The following is an 18384-nucleotide window of genomic DNA, read 5'->3' on the forward strand; positions in this document are numbered from 1 at the left end:
AACCTACCCACAAGGATATTAGTCCCCCTCCAGTTCAGGTGCAAACTGTCCCATTGGAACAGGTCCCACCTTCCCTGGAACAAAGCCCAATTGTCCAGAAACCTGAAGCCCTCCCTCCTGCACCATCTCCTTGGTCACGTATTTAGTTGCATTATCTTCCTATTTCTAGCCTCACTAGCACGCGGCACAGGTCGTAATCCTGAGTCCTTTGCATGTAACTCCCTAAACTCTCTGCAGGACCTCCTCCTTCCTATCTATGTCATTGGTCCCTACATGAACCACGATATCTGGCTGCTCACCTTCCCTCCTGAGAATACCGAGAACTCGATCGGAGATTTCACGGACCCCGGCACCAGGGAGGCAACAGACCATCCGGGATTCTCGATCTCTCTCACAGAACCTCTTATCTGTCCCCCTAACTATCGAATCCCCTATCACTACTGCTCTCCTCTTTTCCATCCTTCCTTTCTGAGCTGAGGGTCCAGTCTCGGTGCCAGAGACGCGACCACTACAACTTGTCTCTGGTAAGTCATCCCCACCAACGGTATTCAAAACGATATACTTATTGTTGATGGGAACGGCCACAGGGGTGCTCTGCTCTTTCTGTTTGTTCCCCCTCCCTCTCCTGACAGTCACCCAGCTACCTGCCTCCTGACTTTTAGGGGTGACCATCTCCCTGAAACTCTTGTCTATTTTTGCCTCTGCCTTACAAATGATCCGAAGTTCATCCAGCTCCAGCTCCCTAACTCGGTTTGTCAGGAGCTGCAGCTGGATGCCCCTTCTACAGGTGTAGTCATCAGGGACAATTGTGCTGTCCCTGACTTCCCACATACTGCATACAGAGCACTCGACTCCCCTAACTGCTGCCTCCATTACCTACTCTTAAGTTAATTAAATTAATTAAATGAACTTACCCGGCCTTACCTCACTGGGAGCAAGCTCATCCTCAGCCTCTGCTTGCCAAAGTCTCAAAGCTGCACTCCTACCCTAAGCCACTCACCCACTGGCCGCTCCTCTTCTTCTTCTTCTATTTCCGGCTGTTTAGACGCATCTTGGTGTATCACAGCCCTCTGCAGGATGTGTAATTAATTACAGAACTTCAAGGAACTCAAATTCTCGAGTACAACTTAATCTCACGTATAAACTGAACGATTGACTCTTCAATCAGATGTTGATTCTCTTGGTGGCCAAACAAAGATTTAATAGAAAACCAAAATAAATTTAAGCCGATAGCCTCTTGAACAACATGCTTCTTTCACTTTTGTATGGATTATAGGTGTCTCAGGGCTCAGGGTTCCACAAAATCTTCTCCAACAATCCCTCTTTGCATTTTTAATTACTCTCCTTGTAACTGCTCTTTCCTTTTTATACTCCATAACATTATCTAACACTGGGTACTTTCTCAATTTCCTGTAAGCTCTATTTCTGTTTCTTACTGCTATATCACAATTTTTATTCCACCATGGCCGCTCCTCTTCAGTTACCCCATCTTTTATTTGTCCCTTGCCAATTATCTCAAGTACTCACTCCCTCTAATCAACTAATCAACACTGTTTAACCCTTCAGTTGCCCTCCACGCTCCTTTCAAAGCACATTCTCCTTAGCTGCTTCCCAGCACTCAGTGCTCTCCCAAGCCCCTCGCTCCTCTTGCTGCGATGGTCCGGCGATCACACTGTCCAGCAAATTCCCATCAACATCCTTTCTCATTGTTGCATGGAAAGGTGCACACGTTGCTTTATCATTCCTATCACCATCAGGGGACTGTTGTCCCCTTGTTCAAAAAAGGTAGTAGGGATAGTCCGGGTAATTATAGACCAGTGAGCCTTACGTCTGTGGTGGGAAAGCTGTTGGAAAAGATTCTTAGAGATAGGATCTCTGGGCATTCAGAGAATCATGGTCTGATCAGGGACAGTCAGCATGGCTTTGTGAAGGGCAGATCGTGTCTAACAAGCCTGATAGAGTTCTTTGAGGAGGTGACCAGGCATATAGTTGGAGAAGTTGGCATCCAGTCAGCACTAACAGAGAAGGATGACCCTATACAATTACACCAACACCAGGTCAGATCCGCCCTGCTCAGAGTCAGTGCGAGGAAAGCAGCTGGCCCAGATGGAGTCACCGGGAGGATTCTTGAGGATGCGCAGATCAACTAGTGGGAGTATTTACTACCATCTTCAACCTCTCGCTACTACAGTCTGTAGTCCCCACCTGCCTTAAGTCAGCCACAATAATACCCATACCAAAGAAAAGTACAGTGAACTACCTTAATGACTATCGCCCAGTTCCTCTAACTCCTATCATCATGAAATGTTTTGAGAGACTCGACTTCCGGGTCATCAAGGGAATGGCGGCGTAAGGAAAAGGTCTCTCGACAAAAAAGAAGGTAAACTGCCCCAAAATCGAATTTAGACAAATACTTAATATTGCATAACTATATAAATGGGGCAAGGATGATGTCTAAGAACAAGATTAGAAAGTCCGCTCCGAAGGCTGATAAACATAAAGAGGCGCAGCAAGGCGACGGGCCTAGCTCCCCCACAGCAAGCCAGGACGGAGATAATGAGGGGGAATCGGTGACTCTGTCTTTGATTCTCGGAGAGATTCGCGAGTTCCGACAAGATAACAGCAAACAGCTGGAAGATATTAAAGGAGAAATAGTAAAAACTAATTCGCGGATAGATGAAGCCGAAGCGAGGATTGTTGGAATTGAAGAGAAGCTACAAAACGCCGAGGAAGTGATAGCAGAAATGCTGAAGCTGCAAGACCAGCTCCAGTGGAAATTAATAGATCAAGAAGGCCGCTCAAGAAGGGAAAATATGAGGATTTACGGAGTTCCCGAAGGTAAACCCGGATTGATGATTCCCTTCATAGAGAAGCTGCTTAGAGAGAACCTTGATATACCGGCCGCAAAAGACCTACAGATAGAAAGGGCTCACCGCGCGTTGGCACCACAGCCCCCGGCAGGTGCCCAACCCAGATCGATTCTGGTCAAATTTCTCAGTTACAGAAGGAAGGAAGAGGTGCTTAAAAGGGCATGGCAAAATAAAGGCTTCATGTGGAACAACTGTAAAATCAGTTTAGACCACGACTACGCACCGGGGATTCTTGCCAGACGGAAGGAATATACGGAAACACAGAGAGTCCTGAAGGAAAACAACATCAGATTCCAGACCCTGTATCCAGCTCGGCTGAGAGTCTTTTACGACGAAGGGACAAAAACTTACACTACGGTGGAGGAGGCAACGTCGGACCTGGCGGACCGGGGACTACCTATTAAAGTTATCATCCAACCGGAGTCGCTACTGGAGAGGATTCGGCAGAAGTCGTGGCAGTTAGTGGGGCGAGGACGCTCCACTCGAACCAGAGTGTCAAACTACAAGGAAAAGCTGCAAATATTCAGACACGAATGTACAGAGAATACAGATTAATTAAGAGAAATGACTGAAAAGAGTAAATCGGACTTAAAGGTAAAATGAAAACTGGTAACTGAAAATAAACTAGGCGGAATAACTTGAATGATAGCAATATGGTCGAGACATAAATAGGAGAAAATTCTCTATGATTATTCAAACTGCTGAGGGCCCTCTAACACAGGGTGAAGATAGAGGTTATCCCTCTGAACTGAGGCGGTTCGGTGCTCAGGCCTCACTGTGGGAAGTCGGGAAAAATTTTCAAATGTTACATGTTCAAAAATGTCTAGGGTGTGGTTATATGTCTTGGTTTACTGTTGAGAAGAGATTACTTACTGTTTGGTTAGAAAAGGAGAGTTTTTTTTTCTACTAGAGAAAAATGCAAATTGAATTGGTAAAAATAATTTCCTATAATGTTAATGGGGTTTTGAATCCAATTAAAAGAAATAAGATTATGTCTGAATTGAAAAATGAGAGGGCACAAATAGCTTTCCTCCAGGAACCGCATATGAGCCAATCTGAACATGGAAAACTAAAAAGAATGGGCTTTAAGCATGTATTTTATTCATCATATAAACTGAGTCACAAAAGAGGGGTAGCTATTTTCATATCAAGCACTCTTAATTATGAACATATTTCAGAGACTAAAGACAAAGAAGGACGGTTTGTAAAAATCACAGGAAGAATAGAAGGTACAGAAATAACATTGCTGAATGTTTATGCTCCAGATTGTGAATGGTCATCTTATAGACACATTTTTGATCTAATGGTCAGTTCTCAAGGGGTAGTAATTTGTGGAGGGGATTTTAATATTAGATTAAATCCTGTATTAGATTCTTCAAGAATAGTTACTCAGAATAAACCTCTGACTCGGAAAATGAATTCATTGATGGAGAAGTTGGGAATTATAGATGTCTGGAGGGAATTACACCCTACTAGTAAAGATTATACACATTACTCTTTCCCTCATTCAGCCTATTCAAGGATAGTCTATTTCTTTATCTTTAATACAGATAGACTCAGGATAAAAAACTGTAATATTGCAACAATTGATCTGTCGGATCATAGCCCAGTCTCTATGTCTCTAATCCTGGAAAGGAAAATGAGGAAAACACTATGGAGGCTAAACTCACATATACTCAATAACCCGAAAGTAATGGAGAGATTAAGGGGAGAAAGCAAAGAATATCTAGACCTTAATGACACGGGAGAAACATCACCAGTGATCTTATGGGATACATTGAAAGCTGTACTGAGAGGGAAAATTATTTCCATTACCACTCACATGAAAAAAATCAATGCACAAAAATTAGCAGACCTTCAAGGAGAATTAAAACAACTTCAAGTTGTAGATAGCAACAAAAGTAATTCAAATCGAAAACAGGAAATTAGGAAATTGCAAAGTGAAATTGACGATATTTATACGTTGGAAACTCAAAGAAATTTTCTTTACCTGAGACAAAAGAGTTATGAAGTAGGAGGTAGATCAGCTAGATTATTAGCATATAAATTACGAAAACAACAAGCAGACAATACAATTCATAAAATAAAGAATCCAAAGACAAAGCTTGTGGAGAGTACAATAGGGAAAATTCAAGAGAGTTTTGAAACATATTATTGAGAGCTGTACTCCCAACCCCGGGCCCCCAATGAGCCCTATATAGACAGTGTATTGAATTTTTTAGATCTACCTAAGCTTACAGATTTACAAAATGAAAGTTTATTAGAACCAGTAACTGTCAAAGAACTGAACGTGGCCATCTCTAGGTTAAAGGCTGGAAAGTCCCCGCGTTCTGATGGGTTTACCTCAGAGTGGTACAAGTCCCTGAAGACACAGTTAGCCCCATTACTATTTAACACCTTTAATTGGATCTTGCAGAGAGGAGAAACTCCACCTTCCTGGAGAGAAGCGATTATTTCAGTTATTCCTAAAGAGGGTAAAGATAAACTAGAATGTGGCAATTATCGGCCAATTAGTGTTCTTAATTTAGATTACAAACTATTTACATCTGTATTAGCACGCAGATTGGAAAAGCTTTTACCTGGCCTAATCCACTTAGACCAGACTGGATTTATTCAACAAAGACAAACACAGGACAACATAAGGAGAACTCTGCACATATTAGAACAGGTTAATAAGAACAAGACAGAGACAATGGTAGTAGGATTGGACGCTGAGAAAGCTTTTGATTCGGTTAGTTGGGCATTCCTATACAGAGTGTTAGGAAGATTCGGCTTTCAAGAAAAGTTTATTAAAGTAATTCAGACTCTATATGACAGCCCTACAGCCCGAATTAAGATAAATGGGGACCTCTCTGACTTCTTCATCTTAGAGAGAGGCACTAGACAGGGATGCCCAATTTCTCCTCTCCTTTTTGCGCTATATATTGAACCACTTGCCCAACTAATAAGACAGAGCGAAATCGTAAAAGGTATCAAGGTGGCAGGGATTGAACAGAAAGTGGCGTTATTCGCAGATGATGTTTTGGTCTATCTGAGTGAACCAGAAAAATCATGTATAGGATTGTTTACACTGTTGGATGACTTTGGGAAAATAACAGGTTATAAAATAAATGTAAAGAAAACGCAGGTTATGTCCCTAAATTATACACCATCCAAAAAAATTGCAAGATACATACGATCTTAAGTGGGAAGCTAAATCATTAAAATATTTAGGAATAACCCTGACGAAGGATCTTTCAACACTGTCACAGGTAAATTATAGGCCATTAATCTCAGAGATAAAAGCAGATATACATAGATGGAATCTTATCCCCTTTTTAAGTTTAAATTCAAGGATAAATACTATAAAAATGAATATTCTTCCTTGGTTATTGTATCTTTTCCATACTTTACCGGTGGAGGTGGATGATAATCAATTCAGGGAATGGGACAAATGGATTTCCCGCTTCATTTGGCAAGGAAAGAAACCTAGAATTCGATATAACACCTTACAGTTAGGGAAGGAAGGAGGAGGTATGGTTCTTCCTTGCCTGAGAAATTATTTTTATGCCTCACAGATAACCCCTCTGTTATATTGGTGTAATAGGAAATAGATGGAAGGAAATAGAATTTGGATTAGTTGACAGTTTTCCTCTACAGGCCTGAATAGCTGATAAAGGATTGATGGCCCAGTTGGAAAAATTTAAAAACAGTTGGATAAATCTTACATTAAAAGTATGGCAGAAGGTGGTTAATTCATGTGGAATTAATAACATGTTAAAACTCTTTAGATGGTGTGCATATGATACCAAATTCCTTCCCAACAGAGGAGATAAAAGATTTGAGCTATGGATAAAGAAAGGTCTTACAACCTACCTCTCATTTATAGATAAAAGAGTATTACAAAGTTTCCAAATCCTGCAGGACAAACATGGCCTAGAACACAATGACTTTTTTAGGTACCTTCAAGTACGAAACTATGTTAACCAGAGTTGTAGATATATAGACCTATCAACAGTAGAATTAGAATTTTTCAAGAATCTGAATTCGGCTTGCAGTTCAATACCTAGTAAATCAGTTTCTCGATTTTATATAATGCATTCTCCCATGCTAAAAATGTAAATACACTGTATATTAAAGAGAAGAGGGAGAAAGAAGCGGGGTTGGTACTTTCAGAGGAGGCTTGGGGGAAAATCTGCAGCTTTCAATGGTCCTCGACTAATTCTTTGACTTGGAGAGAACATTGTTGGAAAAAACATAATAAGATACTTCAAGACCCCATATCAGGAAAAATATAAAGATACAAACGTGACGTGTTGGAGAAGGTGCGGCTCCAAGGAGGCAAATCATTTTCATATCTTCTGGAATTGCCCTAAATTAAGTCTATATTGGGAAGGTATTCATAGAACATTAGTTAAGGTACTTAGGTCCCAGATACCTCTGAACTTTGAGATGCTCTATTTGGGGCATGTATTGTTTCTTGAACAAGATTAGGAAGATATAAAGTTGCTGCAGGCCCTCTTAGCGGCAAGTAAGAAATCAATCACTAGAAAGTGGCTAAATCCAATACCACCTACATTAGAAGATTGGCACGAAATTATTTTGGAAATATTTAAAATGGAAAAGTTGACTTACTCCCTGAGAATTCAAAAAGAAAAATTTTATCAAATCTGGAATAAATGGATTGAATATATAACCCCAATGCGAGGAGACTTTAGATGACTCTCCTAATGATTTATACTGCTCTTCTCATCAACACAGTAATATTGCTAACGTAAGCACCCCTAGTCTAAATGTCTTTTTTTTTGTTTTCTTTTGGAAAATAGAGAATTAACACAAGTAAAGGGAAAGATTTGGGAAAGGGATAAAAAAATGAAAATAATTAAATAAGTACATAGGGATTGGATAATTATGTCTGCGGGCAGGAGCAAGCATGAACAAATTAGGATATAAACACTTACAATGGTTGTTACATAGGCTTACATACAACATTTTGGACCAGTGGAAATGGTCCAGAAGAGTTATATGGAAACTATTATTACTATTTTTCTTAACAACTAATACCATTACTTAGCCTAATAGATTAGAATTACCACAGTACGTAATTATCTATTTAAGTGTCTAATTTCCTTTTATATCATCTCAATGTGTACTTAAGAATGTATAAATAATTATAGTTTTATACATACAAAAAATGGAAAAGGTTATATGTGTGAAAAAAGTACATGATATTTGTGAATTCCTTATCCAAATAAAAATAAAATTTAAAAAAAAAAGAAATGTTTTGAGAGACTCATACTGTCTTATATTAAGTCTGCCATACCTGCTGACCTTGATAAATACCAGTTTGCGTATCGTGCAAACAGATCGACAGAGGATACAGTCATCACAGCTCTCCACACAGCCCTTACAAACCTGGATCAGGATAACACCTATGTAAGAATGCTGTTTGTGGACTACAGCTCAGCTTTTAATACAGTCATCCCCTACAAACTGGTGCAGAAATTGAGCAACCTGGGCCTTGGCAGTTCACTGTGCTCATGGATACTGGATTTTCTGAGTAACAGACCCCAAAGTGTCAGGATGGGAGAACACACATCATCTATTCTCATCCTGAACACTGGTACACCACCGGGGTGTGTTCTCAGCCCCATCCTCTAATCTCTTTTCACCCATGACTGCTCTACCATTCACTCCACCAACACCATTGTCAAATTTGCTGACGATACCACCCTAATAGGTGTCATATCAGACTGTGATGAGACAGCCTAGAGGGAGGAGGTACAGCATTTGACAGTATGGTGTTGTCATAATAACCTGGACTTGAACATCACAAAAACCAAGGAGCTGATAGTAGACTTAAGGAAATCAAAGTGCGTCGAGCACTCTGCTCTGCACATATACGGGAAAGAGGTGGAGAGAGTAGAGAGTTTCAAGTTCCTCGGCATCCACATCTCGGCTAACCTCACCTGCACTGCCCATATCTCTTGTCAGGTGGGGAAGGCCCAGCAGAGGCTCTACTTCCTAAGGAAGCTAAAGCATGCTCTCCTCCCTCATCACCTGCTGATCAACTTCTATCAGACAACTATAGAGAGCCTCCTGACATATTACTGTGCAGTGTGGTTTGCCAGCTGCACAGAACAAAAAAGGAAGGACTTGTGGCGGGTGGTGAGGGTAGCAGAGCGGGTTACTGGCACAATATTACCCTCCCTCAGAGACTTTTATACTGGCAGACTTCAAAAGAAGGCTACTTGTATTTCAAAGGATCCCACTCATCCTGGACATCACCTGTTTTCCCCTCTACCTTCTGGGAAGAGATACAGAGCATTAAGGTCGAAAACAAAGAGACTCCTTAGCAGCTTCTACCCACAAGCAGTGAAATGTATAACACTAGCTTCCCTACTCCTGCCCCCCCTCCTAAGACGGCGGCAGCTAAATGCATCGCACTTCCAGGAATGACAGGTGTGCAATAGTCCTTCCCCCCGCATCCATATATTATTAATTTTGGACTGCACTCCTGAGGTTTTAGAGTTTATTTTATGTATATATTCTTTGTCATGCTGCAAAACGCTGAGCTGCTAAACTGTGTTTCATTGCTCCACAACAATGACAATAAAGATATTCTTCTTCTTAGATGAGGGTAGTGCAGTGGATGTGATCTATACGGATTTTAGTAAGGCATTCGACAAGGTTCCACACGTTAGGCTTATTCAGAAAGTCAGAAGGCATGGGATCCAGGGAAGTTTGGCCAGGTGGATTCAGAATTGGCTTGCCTGCAGAAGGCAGAGGGTCGTGGTGGAGGGAGTACATTCAGATTGGAGGATTGTGACTAGTGGTGTCCCACAAGGATCTGTTGTGGGACCTCTACTTTTTGTGATTTTTATTAATGACCTGGATGTTGGGGTAGAAGGGTGGGTTGGCAAGTCTGCAGACAACACAAAGGTTGGTGGTGGTGTAGATAGTGTAGAGGATTGTGAAAGATTGCAGAGAGACATTGATAGGATGCAGAAGTGGCAGATGGAGTTCAACCCGGAGAAGTGTGAGGTGGTACACTTTGGAAGGACAAACTCCAAGGCAGAGTACAAAGTAAATGGCAGGAGGAGCAGAGGGATCTTGGGGTACTAGTCGACAGATCCCTGAAAGTTGCCTCACAGGTAGATAGGGTAGTTAAGAAAGCTTATGGGGTGTTAGCTTTCATAAGTCGAGGGATAGAATTTAAGAGTCGCGATGTAATGATGCAGCTGTATAAAACTCTGGTTAGGCCACACTTGGAGTACTATGTCCATTTCTGGTCACCTCACTATAGGAAGGATGTGTAAGCATTGGAAAGGGTACAGAGGAGATTTACCAGGATGCTGCCTGGATTAGAAAGTATGCATTATGATCAGAGATTAAGGGAGCTAGGGCTTTACTCTTTGGAGAGAAGGAGGATAAGAGGAGACATGATAGAGGTGTACAAGATATTAAGAGGAATAAATAGAGTGGATAGCCAGCGCCTCTTCCCCAGGGCACCATTGCTCAATACAAGAGGACATGGCTTTAAGGTAAGGGGTGGTAAGTTCAAGGGGGATATTAGAGGAAGGTTTTTTACTCAGAGAGTGGTTGGTGCGTAGAATGCACTGCCTGAGTCAGTGGTGGAGACAGATATACTCGTGAAGTTTAAGAGCCTACTAGACAGATATATGGAGGAATTTAAGGTGGGGAGTTATATGGGAGGTAGGGTTTGAGGGTCGGCACAACATGTGGGCCGAAGGGCCTGTACTGTGCTGTACGATTCTATGTTAATAAAGGAATACCAAATAAAATGCTAGCAAGAGAAAATCCTCTCCACAAATGCTTGAACTTCTAAGGTTTTGTTTTCCAATTTTTTTGTATTCACAACTGTTTAGGGCCAAAAAATATTTTCTGATCAAAAGTATTGTTCTTGTTTTCTCAGGAGATATTGAGCAGTGATATCATAATCCTGACTATTACTCGCTGTTTCGCAATCTTGTACATATACTTCCAGTTCCAGAATCTGCGCCAACTTGGTTCTAAATATATGCTAGGTAAGGTCCAAGTACAATATTTAACATTTCCATTGAATCGAAACTAATACTTGTATGTGACATATGCGGCATCTATTTTATCATTATTCAGTGCAACTGCATTTATAAGTTGATCTTTCTTTAGGGATTGCTGGTCTCTTCACCATCTTCTCCAGCTTTGTTTTCAGCACAGTTGTAATTCACTTTTTGGATAAAGAATTGACTGGTCTCAAGTGAGTACATTTGTTAATAAATATATTTTGCTTTTCTTGAATATTTTAGATATGTATTCAGACTTCCTTCATAACTATTTTTGTTTTGGATGCATGTAGTAAATGTATTTAGCTAGTCCGTGGTTGACAAGGTATGGTTTAGTTAAGTCTTATTATTGCATTGTTAATTATTTGAAAGCAAGCCTGAGGAACGTTTGGGTTCCTTTGGTAAAGAAGATAGTAGACATTCGTAAAATGGTGCCTGTACCACTTTTCCTTCTTGTACTTAAATGGCTCCAGATCAGCTTTTTGGTAGCATTCTCCCGATCTGAATGAGAAAGCTACAAGTTCAAAGTATTTATGAATTTTATCTTTGAAGCTCACAGTACATTTCTACCGAGGCTAACTCCTAAATTCCTTTTTCAGTGAAGCCTTGCCTTTCTTCTTGCTATTGATTGATCTATCAAAAGCCAGTGCTTTGGCCAAGTTTGCACTGAGCTCCAGCTGCCAGGTAAAGTGCTGATATATATACTTGGCAAATCTTTCACAAAAGATGGATGAAAATTATTTGATATATGCAGTCTGAGCATTGCCTACAACAATACAATTCCTTTAGTAATGATGTGATTTTATTCCTTCACATTTTGGTATTTAAGTAGGTGTGCTAAGGATAAAATTGATATTGTAGTTTACTTTTTCTCATTTCATGTGTAAACCAGAAGAAATGCTGCTTTATTTCTAATTAATAGTGCGAAATGATTTAAGCAAACTTGCCATTCTTGATCATTTGCATCACAATTCTAGTCATTTTAGCAACTTTTATATAATGCAGTGTGAAATTTGATGTGTATTCCATACTTAGCACTAATAGGCAAAATAATTATGTAGTCTGTTTACTTTGATAAAATTCTGATGCAAGAATACTTTGAAGTTGTGCAAAATGCAAAACTTGAAGATTTGGAGTGTTTGAGAATCTGGGTTTCTGTGGGAATAAACATTCCTGAATGTATTTCGATCTACAGGATGAAGTCAGGGAAAACATTGCACGTGGAATGGCGATTCTTGGTCCTACCTTCACTCTTGATGCTCTTGTGGAATGTCTTGTAATAGGTGTTGGTACTATGTCTGGTAAGTTACCAACTTCGTTTTCTTGTCCTTGTGTCTTTCCATATTAATTAGATTGGAAGTTGCTGAAAATTTGAAGATTAGAGGGATGTGCTAAAATATATTAAACCTCACCAAGTTCTATTCTGTGGCCAAGTGTAGGTGTGAAACTGCAAATTTATGAATGTGTAATCAACTTGGCATCTCTGAAATATTCCTAAGGGGAAATTGAGGGTTGAAGACAAAACCACCCACATACCATTTCAACACCAAGTTTTTAAGGTTTTGGTATTAAAAGTTATGGGATATTAACAGGAAACATTTTAACCTGTTCCTTTAGGTGTACGTCAGCTAGAAATCATGTGCTGCTTTGGCTGTATGTCAGTACTGGCAAACTACCTTGTCTTCATGACGTTTTTCCCAGCTTGCGTCTCCCTGGTATTAGAGGTAAGAATGACATAAGATCTTCCAATTGTGCTGGCAGGATTTTAATGATTGGTAATGAGCTCCTTCTGGAGTTGCATTATTTCAGACAAATGTATAAAGGCAGCTTGCTTGTGAGATGTGAACTGTTTATGCTATCATGATAAATGATCTCTGCTTCTTGAAAATCGAAGAACCAAGATGATTAAAAGTCAAATTTCTCCTAGCTTTCCCGAGAAAGTCGTGAAGGTCGTCCAATATGGCAGCTTGGACAGTTTGCTCGAGTTTTGGAAGAGGAGGAGGATAACAAACCAAATCCTGTAACACAGAGAGTGAAAGTCATCATGGTCAGTACTTAGTTACTTACTGGTTAAAATATGGTAATTGGCTAGCTGATAAATTCAACTTGCCAAAGTTTGTGTTGAAACAGTGTCAACCTTCTGAAAATATTATTGCACAATGGTTTCCTAAGAATGAACAACCTAGTCATGGATATTTTCTGGTGTTCTGCCATGACATTATTGATTTTTTAAAAATAGTTTGATTTATGACTTATAACCAGTATCTAAATGCCTTTTAAGTGCTCCCACCCTGTCTTGTATCTGCTTCTGGTGAAGGTATTTTTGTAGTGTTTGCTGAGTAAGGAGTTTCAGCTTGTACATGGTTGTAATGATGTAACAATATTGCATTTCCAAATAAGGAACATGTGCAATTAGGAGGGGAAGTTGCACAAAATGATATTTTCATCCATCTGATATGTACAGTATTCTAGGCTTGAGTGGTAATGCTAAAGTGGGCCAGGGATCTGCAATGCACTTTGTAGATGCTGTACAAACAACAGCTGTGGTTTATTTTTGGTGGATGGGATGCAGATTAATTGGGTTGCTTTTCCTGCAAGGTATGGAATTTCTTAAAAATTTGTTGGAGCTGAACTTTTCCAGGAAAGAGAAAATGATTCCTTGTAAATGGTGGAAGTATTTAGACTGAAAGGAGTTTGAATCAGCCAGGCTTTAACCTTCTCTTGTCAGTGTTCCTGTCGATTTACATTTGAATTTCTAGTCAATGGACGACTGCCTAGATGTTGTAGATTTTTGTAGTGGGGAAGCAGTTGAGTGGAATTTGTAGTTTTGGTGCTAGACTTGGAGGAAATGTTATTGTCAGGCACTTGAATGATAAATAGCATTTGTGCCACAGATTAACCCATGCTTTATGTATTATCTAAGTTTTGCTGCATCATGCTTTCTTAATCAATTTGAACATTTGTAAAATGTCCTGTTTCTGAACTGGCAACAGAATGAAAGTTATTTAAGCAGCTCAAGGTATAGTGGCATGCAAAAGTTTGGGCACCCCGGTCAAAATTTCTGTTACTGTGAATAGCTAAGCAAGTAAAAGCTGACCTGATTTCGAAAAGGCATAAAGTTAAAGATGACACATTTCTTTAATATGTTAAGCAAGATTACTTTTTTATTTCCATCTTTTACAGTTTCAAAATAACAAAAAAAAGGACCCGAAGCAAAAGTTTAGGCACCCTGCATGGCAGTACTTAGTAACACCCCCTTTGCAAGTATCACAGCTTGTAAATGCTTTCTGTAGAAAGACAAGAGTCTTTAAATTCTTGTTTGGGGGATTTTCACCCATTCTTCCTTGCAAAAGGTTTCTAGTTCTGTGAGATTCTTGGGCTGTCTTGCATGCACTTTTGAGGTCCATCCACAGATTTTCGATGCTGTTTAGGTCGGGGGACTGTGAGGGCCATGGCAAAACCTCCAGCTTGTGCCTCCTGAGGTAGTCCATTGTGGATTTTGAGGTGTGTTTAGGATCATTATCCTGTGTTGTAGAAGCCATCCTCTTTTCATCTTCAGCTTTTTTTTTACAGACAATGTAATGTTTGCTTCCAGAATTTGCTGGTATTTAATTGAACTCATTCTTCCCTCTACCAGTGAAATGTTCCCCGTGCCACTGGCTGCAACACAAGCCCAAAGCATGATCGATCCATCCCCGTGCTTAACAATTGGAGAGGCGTTCTTTTCATGAAATCCTGCACCCTTTTTTGTCTCCAAACATACCTTTGCTTATTGTGGCCAAAAAGTTCTATTTTAACTTTATCAGTCCACAGGACTTGTTTCCAAAATGCATCAGGCTTGTTTAGATGTTCCTTTGCAAACTTCTGACACTAAATTTTCTGGTGAGGATGCAGGAAAGGTTTTCTTCCGATGACTCTTCCATGAAGGTCATATTTATGCAGGTGTTGCTGCACAGTAGAACAGTGCACCACCACTCCAGAGTCTGCTAAATCTTTCTGAAGGTCTTTTGCAGTCAAACAGGTGTTTTGATTTGCCTTTCTAGCAATCCTACGAGCAGTTCTCTCGGAAAGTTTTTTTGGTCTTCCAGACCTCAATTTGACCTCCAGCGCTCCTGTTAATTGCCATTTCTTAATTACATTACGAACTGAGGAAAGGGCTGCCTGAAAATGCTTTGCTATCTTCTTATAGCCTTCTCCTGCTTTGTGGGCATCATTTATTTTAGTTTTCAGAGTGCTAGAAAGCTGCTTAGAGGAGCCCATGGTTGCTGATTGTTGAGACAAGGTTTGAGGAGTCAGGGTATTTATAAAGCTTTGAAATTTGCATCAACTGGCCTTTCCTAATGATGACTGTGAACAAGTCATAGCCCTAACAAGCTAAATAACATCTGAGACCTTTGTAGAAGTTATCTGAGAGCTCAAATCTCTTGGGGTGCCCAAACTTTTGCATGGTGCTCCTTTCCTTTTTTTCCACTCTAAAATTGTACAAAACAAAAATAATACACTGATCTTAAAATGTTGAAAAGAATGTTTCGTCTTTAACTTTATGACTTTTGGAGATCAGTTCATCTTCTACTCACTAACTATTCACAGTAACAAATTTTGACAAGGGGTGCCCAAACTTTTGCATGCCACTGTAGCTAGGCCTAGGGCTTTGCTCTGAGGAATTACTGAGATGATATTATTGACCTCCAGTGGCATTCAACTCTGCCATGATAGTTGGGCTATGTAGTGTTGTACGAAGAATTAGTCTGGTCATCAGAGAGCTTATCCCCTTATGACCAGCCTTTACCATGGCCCTTGATGCCACATTCAGACAAATGATGCCATGACTGCTCCTGGCATCTCTTTTAATATCTTTTGGTATTTGTTTCACTAATCCATTTTAGGATCAAACGTATGAGACGATGTGTGGCTAAGGGTTTGATAAAACCCAAACAGGATATCTGTGAGCAGAGTTTTGGGTAGGGTTTTGTCCCTTGGTGGCAATGTTAACAATACCTTCCATGACCTTCACTGGTAAATAGCTGGATTGGACTTGTGTGCTTTTTTTTCTTTTCTGAACAGAATTTATAAGGTACTTTGTGTACATTGCCAGTGGTGTAATTGTACTTGAATAGGTTGACTAAAAGCACAGTTAAATATGAAGTTTAAACTTCCAGCCAATTATTGAAAAATTATGATTGAAACATAGAAAACCTACAGCACTTATACAGGCCCTTCAGCCCACAAAGTTGTTGCAAACATGTCCCTACCTTAGAAATTACTAGGCTTACCCATAGTCCTCTATTTTTCCAAGCACCATGTACCTATCCAAAAGTCTCTTGAAAGATCCTATCGTATCCACCTCCACCACTGTTGCAGGCCGCCCATTCCATGCACTCGCCACTCTCTGCATTTATATATTTAAAAAAAAGTTACCCTGACATTTCCTCTGTACCTGCTCCCCAGCACTTTAAATCTATGTCCTCTTGTGACAACCAATTCAGTCCTGGGGAAAAAAGCCTCTGACTATCCACACGATCAATGCCTCTCATCATCTTATACACCTCTATCAGGTCACCTCTCATCCTCCATCGCTCTAAGCAGAAAAGGCCAAGGTCACTTAGCCTGTGTTCATAAGGCATGCTCCCCAATCCAGGCAACATCCTTGTAAATCTCCTCTGCCCCCTTTCTATGGTTTCCACATCCTTCCTGTAGTGAGGCGACCAGAACTGAGCACAGTACTCCAAGTGGGGTCTGACCAGGATCCTACATAGGTGCAACATTACCTCTTGGCTCGTAAATTCAATTCCACGATTGATGAAGGCCAATACATCGTGTGCCCTCTTAACCACAGAGTCACAGAGTCAACCTGCGCAGGTGCTTTGAGCGTACTTTGGACTCGGACCCCAAGATCCCTCTGATCCTCCACATTGCCATTAATATTATATTCTGCCATCATATTTGACCTACCAAAATGAACCATCTCACACTTATCTGGGTTGAACTCCATCTGCCACTTCTCAGCCCAGTTTTGCATCATATCGATATCCCGCTGTAACCTCTGACAGCCCTCCACACTTTCAACAACACCTCCAACCTTTTTGTCATCAGCAAACTTACTAACCCATCGCTCTACTTCCTCATCCAGGCCATTTATAAAAATCACGAAAAGTAGGGGTCCCAGAACAGATCCCTGAGGCGCACCACTACTCACCGACCTCCATACAGAATATGACCGGTCTACAACCACTCTTTGCCTTCTGTGGGTAAGCCAGTTCTGGATCCACAAAGCAATGTCCCCTTGGATCCTATGCCTCCTTACTTTCTCAATAAGCCTTGCATGGGGTACCTTATCAAATGCCTTGCTGAAATCCATATACACTACATCTACTGCTCTTCCTTCATCAATGTGTTTAGTCACATCCTCAAAAAATTCAATCAGGCTCGTAAGGCACAACCTGCCCTTGACAAAGCCATGCTGACTATTCCTAATCATATTATAACTCTCCAAATATTCATAATTGCTGCCTCTCAGGATCTTCTCCATCAACTTACCAACCACTGAAGTAAGACTCACTGGTCTATAATTTCCTGGGCTATCTCTACTCTCTTTCTTGAATAAGAGAACAACATCCGCAATCCTCCGGAACCTCTCCCGCCCCCATTGATGATGCGAAGATCATCGCCAGAGGCTCAGCAATCTCCTCCTTCGCCTCCCACAGTAGCCTGGGGTATATCTCGTCCAATCCTAGTGACTTATCCAACTTGTTGCTTTCCAAAAGCTCCAGCACATTCTCTCTCTTAATATCTACATGCTCAAGCTTTTCAGTTGGCTGCAAGTTATTACTACAATCACTAAGATCCTTTTCCATAGTGAATATTGAAGTAAAGTATTCACGTCTTATCCTCTTGCTCTTCACATACTTGTAGAATGCCTTGGGGTTTTCCTTAATTCTGCCGCCAAGGCCTTCTCATGATCCCTTCTGGCTCTCCTAATTTCCTCCTTAAGCTCCTTCCTGATAGCCATATAATCTTCTAGATCTCTAACATTACCTAGCTCTCTGAACCTTTTGTAAGCTTTTCTTCTTGGCTAGATTTATTACAGCCTTTGTACACCACGGTTCCTGCACCCTACCATAACTTCCCTGTCTCATTGGAACGTACCTATTCAGAACTCCACACAAATATCCCCTGAACATTTGCCACATTTCTTCTGTGCTTTTCCCAGGTTCATTTCCCAATACCAAATCAAGTACAGTCTCTTCTCTTGTAGGCTTATCTACATACTGTGTCAAGAAACCTTCCTGAACACACCTAACAAACTCCAGCTCATATAAACCCCTCACTCTAGGGAGATGGCAATCGATATTTGGGAAATTAAAATCTCTCATCACAACAACTCTTATTATTACACCCTTCCAGGATCTATTTCCCTATCTGCTCCTCTATCCCTGTTACTATTGAGCGGCCTATAAAAGCACCCAGTA

The 18384-nt window shown here is 40.6% G+C and overlaps 1 protein-coding gene across 1 annotated transcript in view; it reads left to right on the top strand.

The window, feature by feature from the left end:
- Positions 1–18384, top strand: part of hmgcra (3-hydroxy-3-methylglutaryl-CoA reductase a) — a 55330-nt gene that overhangs the window by 8388 nt on the left and 28558 nt on the right. The window contains exons 3-8 of the mRNA XM_063049264.1: positions 10786–10897; positions 11022–11109; positions 11515–11599; positions 12111–12216; positions 12533–12639; positions 12843–12962. Of these exons, the coding sequence (XP_062905334.1) occupies positions 10786–10897; positions 11022–11109; positions 11515–11599; positions 12111–12216; positions 12533–12639; positions 12843–12962 (618 nt within the window). The remainder of the gene's footprint in view (positions 1–10785; positions 10898–11021; positions 11110–11514; positions 11600–12110; positions 12217–12532; positions 12640–12842; positions 12963–18384) is intronic.

The sequence above is a fragment of the Mobula hypostoma genome, chromosome 5 (genome assembly GCF_963921235.1).
Source record: "Mobula hypostoma chromosome 5, sMobHyp1.1, whole genome shotgun sequence".
In the NCBI taxonomy this organism is placed as follows: Eukaryota; Metazoa; Chordata; class Chondrichthyes; order Myliobatiformes; family Myliobatidae; genus Mobula; species Mobula hypostoma.